We start from the raw sequence: 18,502 nt of genomic DNA on the forward strand, positions 1-18,502 counted from the left end.
TGTGGTTTCCATTTCTTGTTAGAATACGTGGCTCTTTACACGTACGAGAGTCCCGAGTCCGGTGACCTGACGTTCCGAGCCGAAGACGTTGTCTTGGTAATGGAAAAAGAGGGGGAGTGGTGGAAAGGCTGCATCGGCGACCAATCAGGACTCTTCCCTTCCAACTACGTCAAACCCAAAGACTCCGACGTATGCGGAATTTTATAATGATTTTTTTAAAAAAAATTTGATTTCTAAAGCTCTGAACTGTGAATGTGCTCAATGTTTGTTTCCGGATCCTTTTTCAGTCTGCCAAAGCTGGTGCTTCCGTTAAAAAACCAGGTGAGTTGGCAAACCCTGTCCAGAACAAACATGCACTCGGGTGGAAGAAGGTGCTGATCTATTCCGTATCGTTTCGCCTCGTTCTTTTCAGAGATCGCGCAGGTAACGGCGTCCTGTATGGCCGTGACGGCGGAGCAGCTGAACGTGACTCCGGGGCAGCTGATCCTCGTTCTCCATAAGAACTCCTGTGGCTGGTGGTTGGGAGAACTGCAGGTCTGTGTGTCTGGATGGTTGAGAAGACCACCTGCATACATTTCAGAGGGAAATCAATCTGATTGGTGGTCTTTGCTCCGTGTGTGTGTTGTAGGCTCGGGGTAAGAAGCGTCAAAAGGGCTGGTTTCACTCCACAAACGTCAGACTGCTGGAGCCCAACAGTGGTAAAACCACTCCTGCGCCCCAGCCACGTACGTTACACACACGCAAACATCTTTTTGTCGACTATTTATCCCCTATTCAGGGTCACGGTGGATCTGGAGCCTATCCCGGGAACACCGGGAGCAAGGCGGGAATACACAGCAGTCCATCGTGGTATCCGATACATCGTTGTATATACAATGTGCTCTTGGTTGGACCTCATTTCAAACAGCACTTTGTAATATATTCTTTCTTTTCCGCTCAGTGTGTCAGGTCATTGCCATGTATGACTACAAAGCAGCCAACGGGGATGAGATGACGTTTCAGAAAGGTCAGCTGATCAACGTCCTCAACAAGGACGACTCGGATTGGTGGAAAGGAGAAATCGACGGGGTCGCCGGGCTCTTCCCGACCAATTACGTCAAGATGACTACAGAGTCCGACCCCAGCCAGCAATGTAAGTCCTGGCGCCTTTACGTACTTCATTCTGAGTGAATTTACTCGTCAGTAGAAAAAACAGCAAAAAAGGAATCAGCGTCCTGTCACTTGGTATGTCCTCCCGTTTGGAGGTGAAGGACTCGTCTCTATTACGCTGACCCTGTCTCAAATCCCTCACATGCCCTCAGTGCAAGTCACCCGTAACAAGAGACAGATTTTTAATCAATTCAGTGTCACTGTCCGACATGTTGTTGATAAAAGCCCAAACAACAACGAGGATTTTAATGAAACAGAGCAAGTTCAGTCAAGGAGAACATCATCTATAATTGGTCTGAAGTTGTTTCTGGCTGAAATGTAACTTTCACTCCCAAAGTCCACGACTCACAATGTGAAAGCAGCAATGAATCGGACTTGTGTGAGGAAACAGGCGAGATTTAGAGTTCTCAAGTCCGTCGTGATGGGAACTACATGCTCTATTTCACGTTCTAAGGACATCGAGTGCTTGCGATGCTGTCTTACAACGACTCAGGGTTTTAATTATTTATTATTTCGAATCGATCCCTCCTCGACACCTCATGCACTTTTCACATCTTGTATCAATCGCAGTCGTTTACGTTTGACTGCGTGAGTTGTTTTCACTCGTAAGTGCGTGACATCGCGTTCTTGGTTCCAGACCAGAAGATTTAAGGTGAAGCCGTTTTTGTTGTTTTTTTCGGTCAAGGTCTGTCTTTCGGAACAGTGAGAAAGCGTGGAACGGTTTGAGATAAGGCAGCGGCACCCCATAAATCAAAAGCCCGTTTCGAGAATTCTATTGCCTAATTTCTTATTTTATTGGCAGGTCATTTTGCTTATGTCAAGAATTTATTTCAAGAAAGAAGCTAAACAATCTCCCAATAGAGCAGCAGTTTAAAGAGAGGCTTAATATGTCTCTTTGTTTTATCATAATGAGATATATTAGATCAATTTGACTAGATTTAAGACGCTGTATTTGAATTTTTTAAGTCGTGGTACAACCTAGCAGAGCTGAACCATCCTAAAAAAAAAAGAAAAAAAGTTAGCGATTCTTCTCCAGCCTTGTAGCGTCGCGTCACACGATGTACACGATGTGCAAACTTCTTAGCGTAGACTCAACTTATCCCAGCGTTTCAGTTTTTTTCCTCCTTCTCTCAGCACTGATACTGTGGTATCCATCCTTCTCTTCATCACCTTTCATGGCTACACTCATCCACTCCTCTGTTCCTTCCCTTTTCCTGTCGCTCGCCTCATCTCTGCTTTATTTCAGGAACTCTAGCCTCGGCCCCTCCTCCTCCTCCTCCTCCTCCTCCTCTTCCTCCTCCTCCTCCTCTTCCAATCAGAGAGCAGCAGACAAGACTCCACCTCCCACACCTCCTGCTCTTTGTGGATGAGGCTCCTCCCTTATTTTTTGACATTTCTGTTTTATTGTTTTTGCTTCTCTTTTGTTGTTGTTATGCATTTCCAACCATTAAGAAAAAAAAAAAAAGAAATACTTCAGCCGGAACGAAACGCCCACCGTGTCCCGTTTAGCCTAAACCATCGCTCCGATCTTCACACGCCGACGCAGTCGACTGTATTTCGGGGTAAAAGGGACTTGGTGTACGTTTCATTTTGGCTGAACTGTTCCTTTAAAAAAAGGGAAAGATGTGCAAGTGAGTAGTACAGTAGTAACAGGGTTCTTTTCTATAGTCTTTAAATAACGATCAAGAAACTGAAAACCTTTTATAGAAGTGAAAGATTTGCAGCAGTACTGAATATATATATATATATAAAACATGATATGACGAGAGAGAGAGAGAGAGCGTGAATGTACGTGTGTATATATATATGTATGTATGTATGCGTCCATGCTATACTGTACCAGCATACGCTGCTTCCTCACTAAGCCTTTTACATCATAGGATTGTCAGTTGGCTTCTTCCTGTTAAATTGTAGCACACACACACACACGCACACGCACGCACGCACGTACACACATATGAAGACGTCACCAGCAGCATGTTATCCTATAGCACTTGAGCCGTCCCTATGCAAGCAGCTAACCAGCCCTTACACTCCAGCGCCACGGCCTTTTGCTTTCTGTGTGCTCTAACAGAAGCTCTGCTCCAGCTTTGCTGCTCTTTTCTATGGAGAAACGGAAAGAGAAATAAAGACGTTTTTTAAACTGCGGGGGTTTTGCGGCGTGTTGTGATTTCGACGCGCGCACACTGTGCTCGGAGCTGTGTTTGATGTTTGAGCATATGGATGTTTATTCATGTCATCGCTGTACGTGTATGTGTATGTGTGTGTGTGTGTGTGTGAGCATGCTCATACACAATTCCTACTACAGGAGGTCCAGGCCTCGCTCTTCTAACTCCGTTCCCTTCCTATCAGTTTTAAATAATTAGTCGGTACGGAATAAGTGCTTAGTTTAATATTTATATTTATATTCTATATAGGATAACTCTCAGAAAGGAATATTTTGATGTAACTGATCACGACTGTTATTATAATCGGCCCGCTCCGCGTCTTACATTCGGTATGCCCGTGTTTAACCCACGTCCACACTAACACGTCTACTGTCTGCGTGCTCATCTGTACTGTAAGTGTGTGCATGCCTATGTGTCTACATGCTCGTCTGTATGTGTACCTGCATGCTTGTGTGTGTGTGTGTGTGTGTGTGTGTGTGTGTGTGTGTGTGTGTACGTGTGTAGGGTGTGCGGATCTTTTGAGCTTAGACTCCATGAGTTGTGAGGAGAGGAAGAGGCAGGGCTACATCCACGAACTCATCGAGACGGAGCAGACGTACGTACAGGACCTGGAGCTGGTGCTTGAGGTAAACTAACACACACACACACACTCGCACATACACACACACGCACAGGTATATAACAGATACGGATGAAACATCTGTCGTAAAGTTCATGCGGCAATGTGATATCATTTTGTTTGATTTTAATTGTGTGTGTGTGTGTGTGTGTGTGTGTGTGTGTGTGTGTGTGTAGGTGTTCTACAAACCCATGGCCGAGTCGGGCCGCTTCACCGAGGCCGAGATGAGTGTGATCTTTGTGAACTGGAGAGAGCTGATCATGTGCAACACCAAGCTGCTCAAGTGAGTGGGTGAATCACAGCACCACCTGTCTTCGCTCAGGGGAACTGCAATGAAACAATAGCATCGAAATGAATAAATTTGCAGGAGCCATTTTCCTTTTCTTTTTTTGCTGCTGAACTCAAACTACACTACAGTTTTCTAAATAACCTCGATGGTCAGCTAGCAGGTCAAAGTTAACGAGTCAGCTACATAGCACGTTAGGTGTGTAAGCTTTGAATTATGGGATTGCCCACAGCGAAATAGATGGAAGAGTTCAAATTTGGCCACAATAAGAAACGCTGAGCAGCAAAAAAAATCGGAACGCACTGTCTTTTTTAAGTATCAGACGTTCTTATAATCATTTGGACCATGATTCCTTGTTGTTATGTGCTGATCCCCTCAAAAAAAGTACTAAGTAAATTTTTCAGAGCTCTGCGTGTGCGTAAGAAGACGTCAGGTGAGCGCATGCCCGTGCAGGTGATCGGAGACATCCTATCCTCGGAGCTATCACACATGCAGGCCTACATCCGCTTCTGCAGCTGCCAGCTCAACGCAGCCGCCCTGCTGCAGCAGAAAACCGACGCCTCGCCCGATTTCAAGCTCTTCCTAAAGGTTAAATACACTTCCCGCGCACCTCCTTTTAGGCATAGAATTTCCTGTACTAATTAGCTGGTGTCCTAGTTTAGCGGGCATCGTAATTAGGTATCAGGTACGGGTGGAATTATTGAGCTGCTGCATGAAATCGAATTATTGTACAACTTGTGAGTGGAAAATTGTGTGAACTAGATCCAGATGTGCTTTCAGCTTCAGGTTTGTTTCCACTCTGTTTTGCAGAAAATTGCCACTAATTACAGGTGTAAAGGAATGCCGCTGTCCAGCTTCCTCCTGAAGCCCATGCAGAGGATCACACGCTATCCTTTACTCATCAGAAACGTGAGAACTCAAGCCAGAAACAATAACATGAATATATAATATATCATCGATATCACCTGAAGTAATATCATCGTTTTTGCAAACGTCACGCTCCATTTCCGAGCTGCCAGGAGTTTATACAGAGCGGAAGGGAGTCTGTTATTCAATCATTAAACAGTCATTAGTTCTCAGTTGAAGACGCTTTCAGTCCTACACATGGATCTCTTGCTAGGAGGGGTTCTTTTTTTTATTCCCCTGTCTCACTCTCCGTTTGTTTTCGGTTGTAGATTTTGGAAAACACTCCATCGGGACACGTGGACCAGGTGAACCTTCGGGAGGCGCTGGAGAGGGCGGAGCTCCTGTGCTCGCAGGTGAACGAGGGTGTGAGGGAGAAGGAAAACTCAGACAGGCTGGAGTGGCTGCAGAACCACGTGCAGTGTGACGGGGTCATCGAGGTGAGCTGGTCGTATGAACCTTTTAATGTCTTTCACACTGTTTTAACACCCTGAAGGAGAAGAACAGAACCTCACCAAACAGGGAGCATGGACTGAGGGAGGGGTTTTAAAATGATTAGATGGGATAATGACGTTAGAATAAAACAGTACAACGTTGCTTTTGATGGTAAAAACAATCCAGGCTATGCTGTTTTCTTTTCATTTAGTGTAATTATATGTTTATACAGTCTTATATAATGCCATTGGTGTATATATAGCCAATCAGCAACAAGCAGTACTGTAAGCCCCGCCCACATAAAATGCCTATGTTAGAGCTGGAGGTGGTTCTGTTTAGGTCTATGTGACCAATTATTCATTTTTTCCCCCAATTTAGTTCATTTGACCTGTGAGTAACAAGGAGTTATGTCTGCAAAGTGAATTATTTTCCTACAACATCACGTCCCTATAGCAATTTTCCAAAAAAAAAAAAAAAAAGTGTATTTTTATTTTATTTAATGTTTTGGAACGTATGCGAAACAAGTTGGCTCGCTCTCTTTTCTCTCTCTCTCTCTCTCTCTGTTGAGGTAAATAAGACAAACCTATTCCAATAAATTGTTTCTAATGCTGATAATGGTTTGTTTTAAATAAACGTTACAAGTGTTAATAATCAAGTCTGGGTCAGTGGGACACTCGTACCGTCCCTCAATAATACATGAACTCACGTGCTATTTTTATTTTGCCCTCTTTTCCAGCATTTGGTCTTTAACTCTCTGACGAACTGCCTGGGTCCTCGCAAGCTGCTGCACAGCGGGCGTGTCTGGAAAGCTAAAAGCAACAAGGAGCTCTGGACCTTCCTGTTCAGCGACTTCCTGCTCTTCACCTACACCTCCAAGCAGTTCTCCTCAAACACAGACCGACCGTTCAGCCCCAAGTCCAACACCGTCTACAAGATGTACAAAACGGTAACACAGTCATAGACCATAACTCACGTGTAGACAGTAGATACTTCTAGAAGCTGGGTGTGTGATGGAAAGATAACCTCTCTCTCTCTCTCTCTCTCTCTCTCGCTCTCTCTCTAGCCTGTGTTTCTGAATGAAGTGTTGGTTAAAATGCCGTCTGACCCGTCCAGCGAAGACCCGATCTTTCACATCTCGCACATCGACCGTGTGTACACGCTGAAAGCTGACAGCATCAACGAGAGGTACACACACACACACACACACACACACACACACACACGCACGCACACGAAATGTTTTCATGGCCAAACCATACTGTCAGAAGTTTCAGTAACACTCATTTTCTTCCTACTCGTTTCTCTGGATTTAAATAATTGTGACATTAAACACTGAAAGCTTTCCCAAACACCAATTATATCTGTTTATTTATTTATTTATTTATTTATTTTTATTCGTTATCAGAACCACGTGGGTCCAGCGAATCAAAGCAGCATCGGAGCACTTCATAGAGACGGAGAAGCTGAAAAGAGAGAAGGCTTACCAAGGTTGGAGAAGGACCGGGAATGCTTTCTAAATTATGCATTTTCCCCTTTACACTCTTCTAATCGTCTTCTCAGCTAAAATCGTTTTCACAAGTACATCCCAAGTCTTAATATACCGGCTTTCCTTAAACCAGTTAAGAAATTATTTTGCCGTAAATGATCCGAGTTCAAATCATTAGCACGGTTTCCCGCTACAATACAGCACTTGCTTTTTTTTCTTTTTTGCCAAAGTATTCTTTTATCCTTCATATTCAACTTGTGTATTTCTCTATTTCTGATTACACTCTAATTAAAGACTAAAATTGTGTGTGTGTTTTACAGCTCGTTCTCAGAAGACAAGCGGTATCGGACGTTTGTTAGTAACAGCTCAGGAGGCTGTTGAGCTAAAACCCTGCAAGCCTAATGGTGAGAAATATAGAACACACACACACCTTACCTATGTGATATAAGCACATAATGCTTACCTGTCTTTATCAGCAGCGTATCTACTGTAAAGATGTTCACAGACAAGAACTGACACGTTTTTCTGTACCTGAAGAAAATGAAAAATTCCCTGAATGACATGCAGATCGATATTTTAAATTAATATGATATTCAAATCGGCGTGTCTAAAGTGTCCGTAGTGTATGAATGGGTGTGTGAGTGTGTATGTGAGTGTGCCCTGCGATGGACTGGCACCTTGTCCAGGGTGTACCCCGCCCTGTGCCGGATGTTCCCTGGGATAGACTCCAGGTTTCCCCGTGACCCTGAAGAAGGAGTAAGCGGTAGAAGATGGATGGATGGATGATATTCAAATCATTCGTTTGTGTCCAGTAATCATCTGAAAATGAAATTCTGAGGTTTTTCAGTTCATCGCTGTGAGCTTTCTTTTCTTTTTTTTCTTCACGGGCCACCAGAATCACGAACCACACCACGTGTAATTCAGCACACGCGATTCATTCAAAACACGTGATTCAGGGTGGAGTTTCCCTTTAATCGAAATCAAAGGGCGCTTGTCTGAACTCCATCCACGAACGTTTAAAATATGTGACTAATAACAGGAAAAGCTAAAAACTCTAACGTTCTACTATAACGTTAGAGCTGTTAAAGTGACCGATGTGAGAGAAAGCGTCATTAAAGCTGCTCGCATGGAGTTTTGTGCAGTCAGAAGTTCCATCTACTTTTCATTGAAATGTTTACAGACTGGAATATCTGTCCTTAGACGTCCGGGATAAAAGTAAAGGTTTTCCGATCTCGGTTGCAGGTAAGAGTAACCCGTACTGTGAGCTGTCTATGGGAGCACAGTGCTACACCTCACGGCCTCAGAATGACACCGTCAACCCTAAATGGAACTTCAGCTGTCAGTTCTTCATCAAAGACCTGTACCAGGACGTCCTGTGCATCACCGTGTTCGAGCGGGATCAGTTCTCTCCCGACGGCAAGTGCACCACATTTCTTCAGCTGAATCTCTTCTTTTAGAAATACTGACGCTTACTCGTTGTGCCTGCGTGTTTTCAGACTTCCTGGGTCGCACGGAGGTTCCCGTGGCAACCATAAAGAAGGATCAGGACGGCAAAGGTCCGCTGACTCGGCGTCTGCTGCTCCACGAGGTCCCCACTGGAGAGGTCAGAGTTCGCCTCGACCTGCAGCTTTATGAGCAGACGCCGTTCTTCTGACCTCGTATCTGCCGAATGAAACAACTTCTTTTTTTTTTTCTCTCTAATAAAAAAGCCAATTTCACCACTAGGGGAACAGACGGACAGAACCGAGAACGAGTTCGCTCGCGTCTTCGTGGAACCGGAGAGAAAAGACTCAACAGTTTAGTAGAACGTTTAGCTGCAGGCCAAAGTTGATCCAAATCAAGTTCTTACTCAGCATGACCGGGAAGTAGAAAATCTCACGTGGCTGTCCATCTAGCTCACCTAGAGAGCAAGGTGTGGTTGCTTTTCTTTGCCGACCGCTTATCGTTTTACAGCCACGCAATACGAGACGGTTTCAGTCTTGGTTTTGGAGACCTCAGCCCCAGCCAAACCAAAGACGACACGTAAATAAATAAATAAAAAGAAACATTTCTGAGAGTTTGAAGTGTTTTTCTTTCCAGCGAACAACTGTTCTGCACCACTCATATCACAGCGCTGCTGATTTCTACATCCTGATTGGTTAGAAGGTATCGATGAAATTTTTTTCAGCTCTTGACAGTAGCGTAGCAAAGCAAAACGAACCCCTGGTTTATATGAACATGCTCGTTCGAATGCGTCATCGTTTCTACGGTAACAGCTCTTTGAGAGGAGATGTTTGTACATCATTTATGGAAGGAGTCTCCAGTGTCAGCACTGAAGGTGAAGCTGTAACGTTTAGGTTTTCCGACATGGCTACGTCTTCAGAACGACGTTGTGTTTTGCTTCTTTTTTTTTTTTTTGGGTAACGAGTTACGTTTATTTTTGTCTTACTGAATTACAAGAGAAAGTGACAGAGTGACTGTTTACAGTAGAGCTGCGATGACGTACGTGAGAACAAGAACGAACGTATAACTTATATGTGTCACTACAGACACATACAACTAAAGTGATTCGTTAATAAATTATAGATTTATAATAAATTATCGATTGTAATCGCTGGCAAATTGAAGACCCCCTTACTTACTTTATTCCTTACTTATATATAAACTGGTTACATGCAATCAGGGTAACAGCTACTAAATTTGAGAACTGAGAACCCTGCAGTTCAGACCAGACCGTGCACCAGAACTATTAGGGTTAGTACTTATGTGAAAGAAATGTATTTATTTTTTTTTAAAGCTGATCAGTTTTTTCATAACAATTTTTTTTTTTTATCTACGCCCAACATTTGTGCATTTTTGGTCTGATCTTGCGCAATTTATTTTGGTGAAGAGACGAAAAGTGTGGATTTGGGGTTAGCTCACAGACCACAGGGCTCTGATCACAAATTGGGACAGGGCCAAAATAAAAAAATTATATATATAAAAAAAACGTACGAAATATCATCATAGGGTTCTCTTAAAAAATTGCCTCATATCTTGAAGCAATGCAACAAAAATTATTTGAAATAAAACTTTTATTTGACGAATAATAATAATAATAATAATAATAATAATAAGCCTGTTTTTTTTGTATTAATGTTCATTATGAATCACACAACAGACAGAATGTACCACAATCTGAAACTGGGAAAGTCATTCAAAGTCGTGATTGGATGAGGTAGAGGATGCACAGTGTCACGTCATGACTTCATTGAATATCTGCGAGACAGACCAATCGCGGACCAGCACTCAGGCCCGTAGCACCGCCCATCCGCCGTAGCCATGTACACAGGGCCTTGACTCCTGTATAGCGAAAACAAAACATTCTGTTCTACTGCACTGTCTTTGGTTTTTTAGGTCATTTTGCTTTATTTACGTACCTGCTTCCTCCGTACAGATCTCTCTCGTTCCTGCTCTGTTCCTCCACTGACGCCACCCACTGACATCCTACACATCCTGTGATGGACAGGTCAAAGGTCAACATGCACGTGATGCTCTCCAGAGCACAAACATCCAAGAAATCTAACAAATGTTTCGAATACTTCACAGGATATGGCTTCGGGAGCAGGAACTGCGCTCTGATTGGTTACATTTTGGGCAGGTACTCTGGTACGAGTTGGTTGAGATGGGAAATTTATAGAAATAGAAATTGTGAGCTATGTGAGGTGTGAGCTCTGTTCGAAACCTGTCTGGCAGTGAAGGACCGCTCTCTTCTCCCTCATCCTTGAATGTGAGTGGAGGAACAGTGGATCCATCAAGGGAGCGGTGCTGACCTGGAAGATGACCGGATCATTGATCTCCATTAAGTGTCTCCTTTAATTAAACAACCGACCTTTTTAAATTATTTTGGTTTTGGTTTTTCTAGACCAGGCGGAGCATCATCTGAAGCGTCTGAAAACCACGGCATAACTGAAACAGCTGAAATAAGCATCAGTTTAAGTGTCCCATTAAGGCAGAAAATCGGATTTGTGTTACTTCAAACTTGTTATATGGACGTAGCCATATACGCCACTCATATCTAGAGTCTGATGGATTCAAGTCTGCACAAATTTGCAAACTTTCACAAACAGTGTCACGGCTAATTAAATGATAATAATAAGAAGTATGTAAATAGAACTATGTAATCGTTAGCGTTATAGGGCGTGTCCAAAGCAGATCAGTTGAGCTGTGAGCAGACAGCGTTCGAAATATTTGAACAGATGAGCACACCTTATCACTGTAGTTGATGTAGCCCGCGTGCGTCGTGTTCACTGGCTCCGCCCCTTCATAATGACGCCGTGTGAGGCTGCGCTGCACGGGCCACCACACGCACTCTGTCCAGCGCTTGTGCAGAAGCTCACGCCTCCTCGCTCTAAGCATGTCTCTGTGGTTCAGGAAACGTTCCAGATCCTGCACACGCACACAGAAAACATCCTGGTCCCGGATCGGCTATTTCATTTCGTATTCGTCATGGATTTCATGACGCTCCAGACGTCCACACACACCTTGATGAATCCGTTCTCGGTGTCCAGCAGCGGCTGTGTGATGGCGTCGGCCTCCTGTCGCTCTGAAAGGAACTGATCCTGTAACAGAGCCGCGTGCTGTTTCTTTCAGAAAGAAAAGGAAGAAAACCTGAGTGCTGACGTGAGTGTTCTACCTGTAGTCGTTTTACTGAGCGGTGAAAGAGTGTGTGTGCCTCATCAGCCTCTGTTCCTGGGCGTCTAACGACTCTGGATGATTTCTGAGGCACACTTCTAACATACGGACTCTCCAGTACTGATGATGACTTCTGCCCGTCACTTCTGGGAGACTGAGGAAGGAAAATGGACAGGAGTCATGAGTTACAGTATCCTCACTGGTGTACTGCTGTGCTGTAAAGTGCCTCACCGTATGGTGGAGCAGATGTGGTGGGACAGGTTTGTGGAGGGTTATCACGCCGCTGTAATCTTTTCTGCGTTTAGTCAGCATTACTAAAACAGAAGTGTTTCATCATGTGACAACTCAGAAGTGCATCCCATATTTATATATAAAATATATAATCGACATATTTCTGCTGACACTTAACGTTGTTGTATATATTCACATTGCAGGGCATTTGAACTGAGTTAACAAACAGCAGTGAAATGTTTTATGAGTGAAGTCTGAAAGAAAACAGACGCATACAAATATTATAATATACTGACGTCTTGAAGTGAATTTAATACACGTGAGCATTTTACGTGCATCCTGTTTAAACTATGTGTATTTAGGTAATTAAGTCAAAGTGAATTTGGTTATTATTATTATTATTATTGTTATGTATATTGAACAATGAGATACTGCTATATATCGTCCTATAGTGCTACATTACACACTTAAAAGTTTAAAAGGACACTAAATTTCTTACTGAACTGATCTACTAATTCACATAGTTGTTATTTTTAGTACTACTTTATTTATTTATTTTAAATGTCATGATGTTACTTTTAAGTTTTACAACACAGGATCACAATACTATTCAGTTGTTTATCTTTAAAGCAGTGTAATAAATATCTAGAATTATTTTTTTCTCAACATACATCTGAATTTTACATTTAACGTATATTATTTGCATACATTATATTATATTATATTATATTATATTAGGGGAGACCAGGTATGGTTGTAACATGGGGGAGGGTTGTAACGCTACCAATTCCACCAATCAGGGATAAGATAGGTGTCGTATGATCATTTCAGTGTTTACACGCTTCCTCCCCGATCCCACATGGTAGTTGTCAAGGCTGGAAACAGGCGCATACAGATTCTACAGAGGAAAAAAAACATGGATTTTGAGGTTAAGAAAATACATTTTCTGACCAAGACTATATTTACTTATACCAGGGGTTGGGAACCTATGGCTCGCGAACCATATACGGCTTTTTCAATTATTGCCTTTGGCTCAATGGCAAGAGAAAAAAAAACAAAAAAAAAAACAGGAATCACAAAAGCTTGTGTGTCGATTCAATTAAAACTCTACGTACTACATATTTTAAAATATTACATAATTCATAATCGATGCCCGTTTGTCACGAATACACCAACCTGCGGCACAACAAGCTCAAATTTCACTGGACAATGTGAAGGAGAGCGGAAATTTCCCGGTCTAATTCATAAATCGATTGAAAACTACATAGTGGTTTGGCTAAAAGAGAGAAAAAAAAAGACGACGAGTATAGTTCTTTCCAGTCTGAACGCACAGACGGATTTACATTTGTGGAAGTCGCATTAATGGTAAGTAGTATTCAATTTCCTCTTACTTACGTACTGCATCCTGTATTGATTTAACATTTGATGAAACGATCATAGTTGGTTTAAATGAAGTCCAAGTGCCACCTACAGGCCTATTAGGTGAAGTGCGGGCTGTTAGGTCAAGAGCATGCAAACTGTCAAATGGCTTTTATTTATATTATTTATAAAAAAAGTTAAACTATTCTCTGGCTCTTTAAAGAAAAAAAATCATTACTTTTTTATTATTTTTTTTATTTTTATTTTTTTATGGCTCTGTCAGCTGAAAAGTTTCCCAACCTCCGACTTATACTATTCCAGATAAAATCATGACTTATATTAGCTGAAACTGGAGTTTCTCAGGTAACATGTGAAGCAATTTTTCTTTGCTTCTTTTGTCTAATTGGTACAACTTACCCCAGCATGTATTACAACTCATACGTATTCGACTCAGAAGATCTGTGATATTCTTACAGAGGTTTGAATTGGTGCCATTTGTCCTAAACAAAAGTGGGTTCTTTGTATAAAGTTTGAGAACTCATAAATTCAGTGAATTACAAGTGCTGAGGTAAAAAAGTGCTGCAACCATACCCGGTCTCCCCTATGGTTTTAGTATGCGTTGTATTTAACTGAACGTTATTTAGCTAGCTTAAACTGCAACATTAATATGTTTAAAGTCAAACATAAAGGAACAAGTTTTTTTTTTTTTTTAAGAGTTCAACCATTACACTTACATAGCTTTTCCATCGACAGATTAGAATATTTTCTAATATTGTTTAAACTAATTAAACACATTTAAAAAAAAAAAAAAAAAAAAAAAAACTGTTAGTCAGCTTGTTATTAAAGTAAACTATCTTATTTCAGTGACGGTTTACAGTGTTTTTTTAAATTTTCCTCCAACCTTGTTGTTCACCTCAGACTCGTCCCTTCAGCTTCACCTCATTTACCTGTCGGAGGAAAAAAAAAAAAAAAACCTCCACACGCGGCTACAAAAATAAACAAACAAACAAACAAAACAACAACCCAAAAGAAAGAAACAACAACCAGCTGCTGTAGGTTTCTAAACGCGAGTTGTTTTTTAGACCACTTTAGTAGCTCGGTAACAAAATGGCGGCGAGAAAGAAAGCGGTGTAAATGTAAAACACCTCAGAATAACGTCTCAGGTAGCAGGTAGCTGTTGCCATGGTGACGCCTTTCGAAGCACGCGCACTTCCGGTTTGTTTGATAGAAACCGCTATACATATTTACAGCTATTTTTTGTCTGTCACTGTGACCATCATATGCACCGTGGAGTATAAATGTCTTTAAAGCAGCTTTGAGACCATTTATATTGTAAAAATAAATGAATAAATTAAATAAAAGGCTTTATACCGCAGCGCTGTTGAATTGTGGGCTGTGATTGGTCAGAAGGTGTTGACGTGCTTATCCTAATATGTTATTGTTTCTGTACTGATAGCTCATTCATGGGGATGCTCACGTCATTTAAACCTAATAATAATAATAATAATAATAATAATAATAATAAAGTAAAAATAGAAATTGTTGTTATGGTTAGACGTTTATTTGTGGAAGGAGTCTCCAGTGTCAGGACAGAAACAATTACACTTTCTCAGTAACAAGCAAACATGAAAACATTTGAATATGAGGAATAAAATACTCATGGACGTGCTGTTATAGGAAAGTCATCAACTTCAGGGTAGTTCTCCACTCCATCAGTCCACGCCATCGTTTTCTATAACAGCATGTCTCGAAGTGTTTTTTTTTTTTTTTTAACGGCTTATACAAATATTCTGTTCAATTCTACTCATTAAACTGTGGAAGTTAGTGACCAGGAAATGCTTCGTGTCGCTGTTTGGTCAGGATTCTCACGAGATTAAGAATTTCTATAAATATGTGTATGTTTAATTCGTCGTTTGTATTTATTGACGCGAATATGTAGCTCCTTTCGATGGGTTATACATTTATTCAAATAGATGTAATACTTAATTCATGAATACAATGTTTGAAACATGGACGCGCTGGTTAACTGTAAAAATGGATCAAATGGATTAAAAATGGAAATCTGGTCCCAGTAGTAACAAGACTGATTACATAACTTCATGGTTGATTTCAAACCAACCCTGAAGCCGGCGTATAGCGGCTGAGAGAATTTGGTGCGAGTTCTGTAGAGAAGTGTCATCGTGCCACAGACGTTGTAGAAGGACAGGATTCCTGCACGACTATCGACATACACTCCTACTTTAGAAGGTGATCGGACTTTGAGCTCAGTCTTCTTGTTCTTGTGACAGAAATAGCAAGTGGAAGAAGAACACACCAGACTCCAGGACCGGTCGTTGAATCCAAACCCACACTCTTTACCATCTCCTGTCCTGCTGATGTCTTTATACGAGACTGATATTTCTAAATATCCCTCATTGACCCGCTCCACCTCCCAGTAACAGCAATCCCTGAGACTTTCATTACACAACACCTGCCAGTAGTAGTCAAATCTCTCTGAAGGCATATCTAAACCGCAGTAATATCTCTCTGAGGAACGTAGATAGCACGGCTGTTCTGTCTCACAGCCTGTGACGACGGTGTTTTTCTCAGACAGAAGGAGGTTACGATGTGCTGTGTATGGATCCAGAGTCAGACTACAGAAATCTAAAAACAAACAAACAGAAAACTGAGCATGTTAGGTGTAACCAACAAAATATAACTTGCATTTCTATTGTAAAAGCTAAACGTATCACCAAGAGGGAAATTTCGTTATAGATAAATAATGTGTTTTTGTGCTTATGGTTTTTATTTATTTACGGTTCATAAACTCGTCTCTGGTCCTTGGCTCTGAGTGTAAAATCAGCTGAACTGCTGCAACTGTGAACATACAGAGAGAAAACACAGAACGACTTGTCTATTAAAGCTGGAAACGGCTTCACATTTGTATAGTGCTGCCGAGAGGTCGCAGACTTGCTCCTCAGTCAGTCAGCTCCTCTTACCATGTGGATGGATTTTGTTGAATTCACTATTGCAGAATTCCTCAAGTTGTTTTTTCAGACAAAACAGAGAATTTTTTACTCTCTCAAATGAGAGCTGATGATTGACGGTAAATCTGTGTGACTCTTTACATCCAGAAGGGTCACAGAGGGACTGGAAACACTGCAGAAAGAAACGGTATACGAGAGGAACGGATGATCTCAGACTCACCAAACTAGAGCAAGCTGAACTTGTCAGACGGGGACATTTATTGTTAGCTTAATGAGAGGTGCTCAGACAGTGAGTGTTACCTGGAAGAACTGGATGTGATCGTGTGTGTGTGAAAGCTGCTCCAGCTCAGTGTCTCTTCTCTGAAGATCAGCGATCTCCTGCTCCAGTTGCTTCAGGAGTCGTTCAGCTCGACTCAGTTCAGCCTTCTCCTGAGCTCTGATCCGCTCCGTCACCTCCGAGCGCCTTTTCTCCATGGACCTGATCATCTCAGTAAAGATTATCTCACTGTCCTCCACTGCTGTCTGTGCACGTGACTGTTTGGACACACACACACACACACACAAGCTCATCTATCATTCCGTCTCTTACTGGGCCTCTAAACGACTCGTTGTCCATGTTGTGTGTGTTTCTAGGAGCAGCTCTGTCTCTGCTCACTGCTCACCTTTATAGTGTTCACAGCCTGTTTCAGCTCCTGCACCTTCTTCTGCTTCTCACGGATTCTCTGCTGGGATTTCCTCTGCACTTCTGTTACCTCATACTGTCAGTACACAAAATACACTCATCTACAAATTATGAGGTGTCCATTCATCTTCTATATTGCCTATCCTTTTCAGGGTCACAGGGAACCCAGGAAGCATCGGGCACAAGGTGAGGCCAATCCATCCACACACTCACACACCCATTCATACACTACGGACACTTTAGACATGCCAATCAATCTACCATCTTTGGACTGGGGGAGGAAACCGGAGTACCGGTAGCACGGGGAGAACACGCAAACTCCACACACACAGGGCTACGGTGGGAATCGAACCCCCGACCCTGGAGGTGTGAGGCGAACGTGCTAACCACAAGCCACTGTGTGCCCCCATTATGAGGTGTGAGTTCAAGTGTACTCCTGTTTTACAGCGCTGTTTTTGAACTGTTCAGTATAGTTAACGTGTCTGTTATAAGGACGGATGACGGGTGTTGGCTGGTCAAAGTTCAGTAAGGGTTGAGCGTATGCTGAATCAAGTCATTATCAATAGCAGCTATAAGTTAATGTTTACTTATGTTTCACACATCTGCAACAATAACTCTAAAAATAATAAAGTGACTATAAAATGAATTGCTCACCTGCTTCTTAGATCGTTCCACTGCGGCTGGGACGGTGTCATGACCTTTGTGTCCATCTACAGTGCAGATATAACAGATGCAGCGTTTGTCAGTATGACAGTAGATGTCGATCAGTCTGTCGTGTTGGGAGCAGATGTTCGCATTTAGCTGTGTTATGGCTTCAACCAGCTTGTGCTTTTTCAAAGCAGGAACTTCATAGTGAGGTTTCAGATGAGTTTCGCAAGAGGAAGCCAGACACATCAGACAGGACTTGACGGCTTTGCGTTTTCTCACGGTGCAGAAATCACACTCCACATCTCCAGGTCCAGCGTAACAGTGAGCAGGAGAAGCAGCTTGGACTTCAGTCTTCTTCAGTTTCTCCACCACTTCAGCCAGCATGTTGTTTCTGCGTAGAACAGGCCTCGGAGTGAAAGTGTCTCTGCACTGAGGACAGCGATACACTCCGCTCTTATCTTCCTGATCCCAGCAGTCATTAATACACACCTTACAGAAACTGTGACCACAGGGGATCGTCACCGGATCCTTCAGGAGATCCAGACACACTGGACAGATGAACCGGTCCTGATCTACTGAAATACTGGCCTCGGTCATTTTCCAGCACTCACACACTGACAGACAGACAGAGAAAGAGAGAGAAAGAGGAACTTCAGAGAGCAAGAGACAGAGAGAGAGAGAGAGAGAGAGAGAGAGAGAGTTCCGCTTTCTCTGAAATCAGAAGGAGTGGCTTTGTGTGTGACAGAGGGCGGAGAGACAGAGAAGGAGCACACAGATTGGAATGAAAACAACAAACTACACTTCATAATAGCAGCGTTTTCATAAATTGATTTAAAAACGCAACATGCCTGAATTCTTTATTATTATTATTATTATTATTATTATTTCAAATAGATTTTTAACAAGGGTTAATCCAT

General features: G+C 42.2%; 3 protein-coding genes across 7 annotated transcripts in view; 1 reads left to right on the plus strand and 2 right to left on the minus strand.

Moving 5' to 3' along the window:
* The window catches only part of itsn2a (intersectin 2a), a 36,691-nt gene extending 27,589 nt beyond the window's left edge, over window positions 1-9,102 (plus strand). For all 3 annotated transcript variants that reach the window (XM_053642269.1, XM_053642276.1, XM_053642282.1), the window contains 16 exons: window positions 23-189; window positions 288-321; window positions 413-534; window positions 629-725; window positions 941-1,132; window positions 3,822-3,943; window positions 4,113-4,219; window positions 4,627-4,810; window positions 5,033-5,131; window positions 5,398-5,565; window positions 6,297-6,506; window positions 6,624-6,745; window positions 6,966-7,048; window positions 7,367-7,450; window positions 8,289-8,462; window positions 8,543-9,102. In XM_053642269.1, coding sequence (XP_053498244.1) covers window positions 23-189; window positions 288-321; window positions 413-534; window positions 629-725; window positions 941-1,132; window positions 3,822-3,943; window positions 4,113-4,219; window positions 4,627-4,810; window positions 5,033-5,131; window positions 5,398-5,565; window positions 6,297-6,506; window positions 6,624-6,745; window positions 6,966-7,048; window positions 7,367-7,450; window positions 8,289-8,462; window positions 8,543-8,700 — 2,123 coding nt within the window. In that variant the 3' untranslated portion in view covers window positions 8,701-9,102. The remainder of the gene's footprint in view (window positions 1-22; window positions 190-287; window positions 322-412; window positions 535-628; window positions 726-940; window positions 1,133-3,821; window positions 3,944-4,112; window positions 4,220-4,626; window positions 4,811-5,032; window positions 5,132-5,397; window positions 5,566-6,296; window positions 6,507-6,623; window positions 6,746-6,965; window positions 7,049-7,366; window positions 7,451-8,288; window positions 8,463-8,542) is intronic.
* Window positions 9,103-10,062: 960 nt separating this feature from the next.
* fam228a (family with sequence similarity 228 member A) lies at window positions 10,063-14,051 on the minus strand. 3 transcript variants are annotated; one of them, XM_053642931.1, is made up of 8 exons: window positions 14,024-14,051; window positions 11,931-12,013; window positions 11,701-11,853; window positions 11,549-11,626; window positions 11,274-11,453; window positions 10,750-10,837; window positions 10,445-10,520; window positions 10,063-10,367 (listed from the first exon to the last, which is right to left on the minus strand). In XM_053642931.1, exons 1-8 carry the CDS (start codon window positions 14,034-14,036, stop codon window positions 10,265-10,267), a joined length of 774 nt encoding a protein of 257 aa, XP_053498906.1. In that variant the 5' UTR covers window positions 14,037-14,051; the 3' UTR covers window positions 10,063-10,264. The 3 variants fall into 3 exon arrangements, with proteins under 3 accessions (XP_053498906.1, XP_053498912.1, XP_053498920.1); XM_053642937.1 differs by lacking the exon at window positions 14,024-14,051 and adding an exon at window positions 12,102-12,153; XM_053642945.1 differs by lacking the exon at window positions 14,024-14,051 and adding an exon at window positions 12,109-12,131.
* Window positions 12,160-18,359, minus strand: LOC128618749 (tripartite motif-containing protein 16). Its single transcript, XM_053642528.1, has 8 exons — window positions 17,592-18,359; window positions 16,918-17,013; window positions 16,556-16,789; window positions 16,268-16,427; window positions 16,086-16,145; window positions 14,191-15,932; window positions 12,715-12,828; window positions 12,160-12,184 (listed from the first exon to the last, which is right to left on the minus strand). Exons 1-6 carry the CDS (start codon window positions 18,180-18,182, stop codon window positions 15,277-15,279), a joined length of 1,797 nt encoding a protein of 598 aa, XP_053498503.1. The 5' UTR covers window positions 18,183-18,359; the 3' UTR covers window positions 12,160-12,184; window positions 12,715-12,828; window positions 14,191-15,276.
* Between the last annotated feature and the right edge of the window lie 143 nt (window positions 18,360-18,502).

This window comes from Ictalurus furcatus, chromosome 2 (assembly GCF_023375685.1).
Source record: "Ictalurus furcatus strain D&B chromosome 2, Billie_1.0, whole genome shotgun sequence".
NCBI lineage: Eukaryota > Metazoa > Chordata > Actinopteri > Siluriformes > Ictaluridae > Ictalurus > Ictalurus furcatus.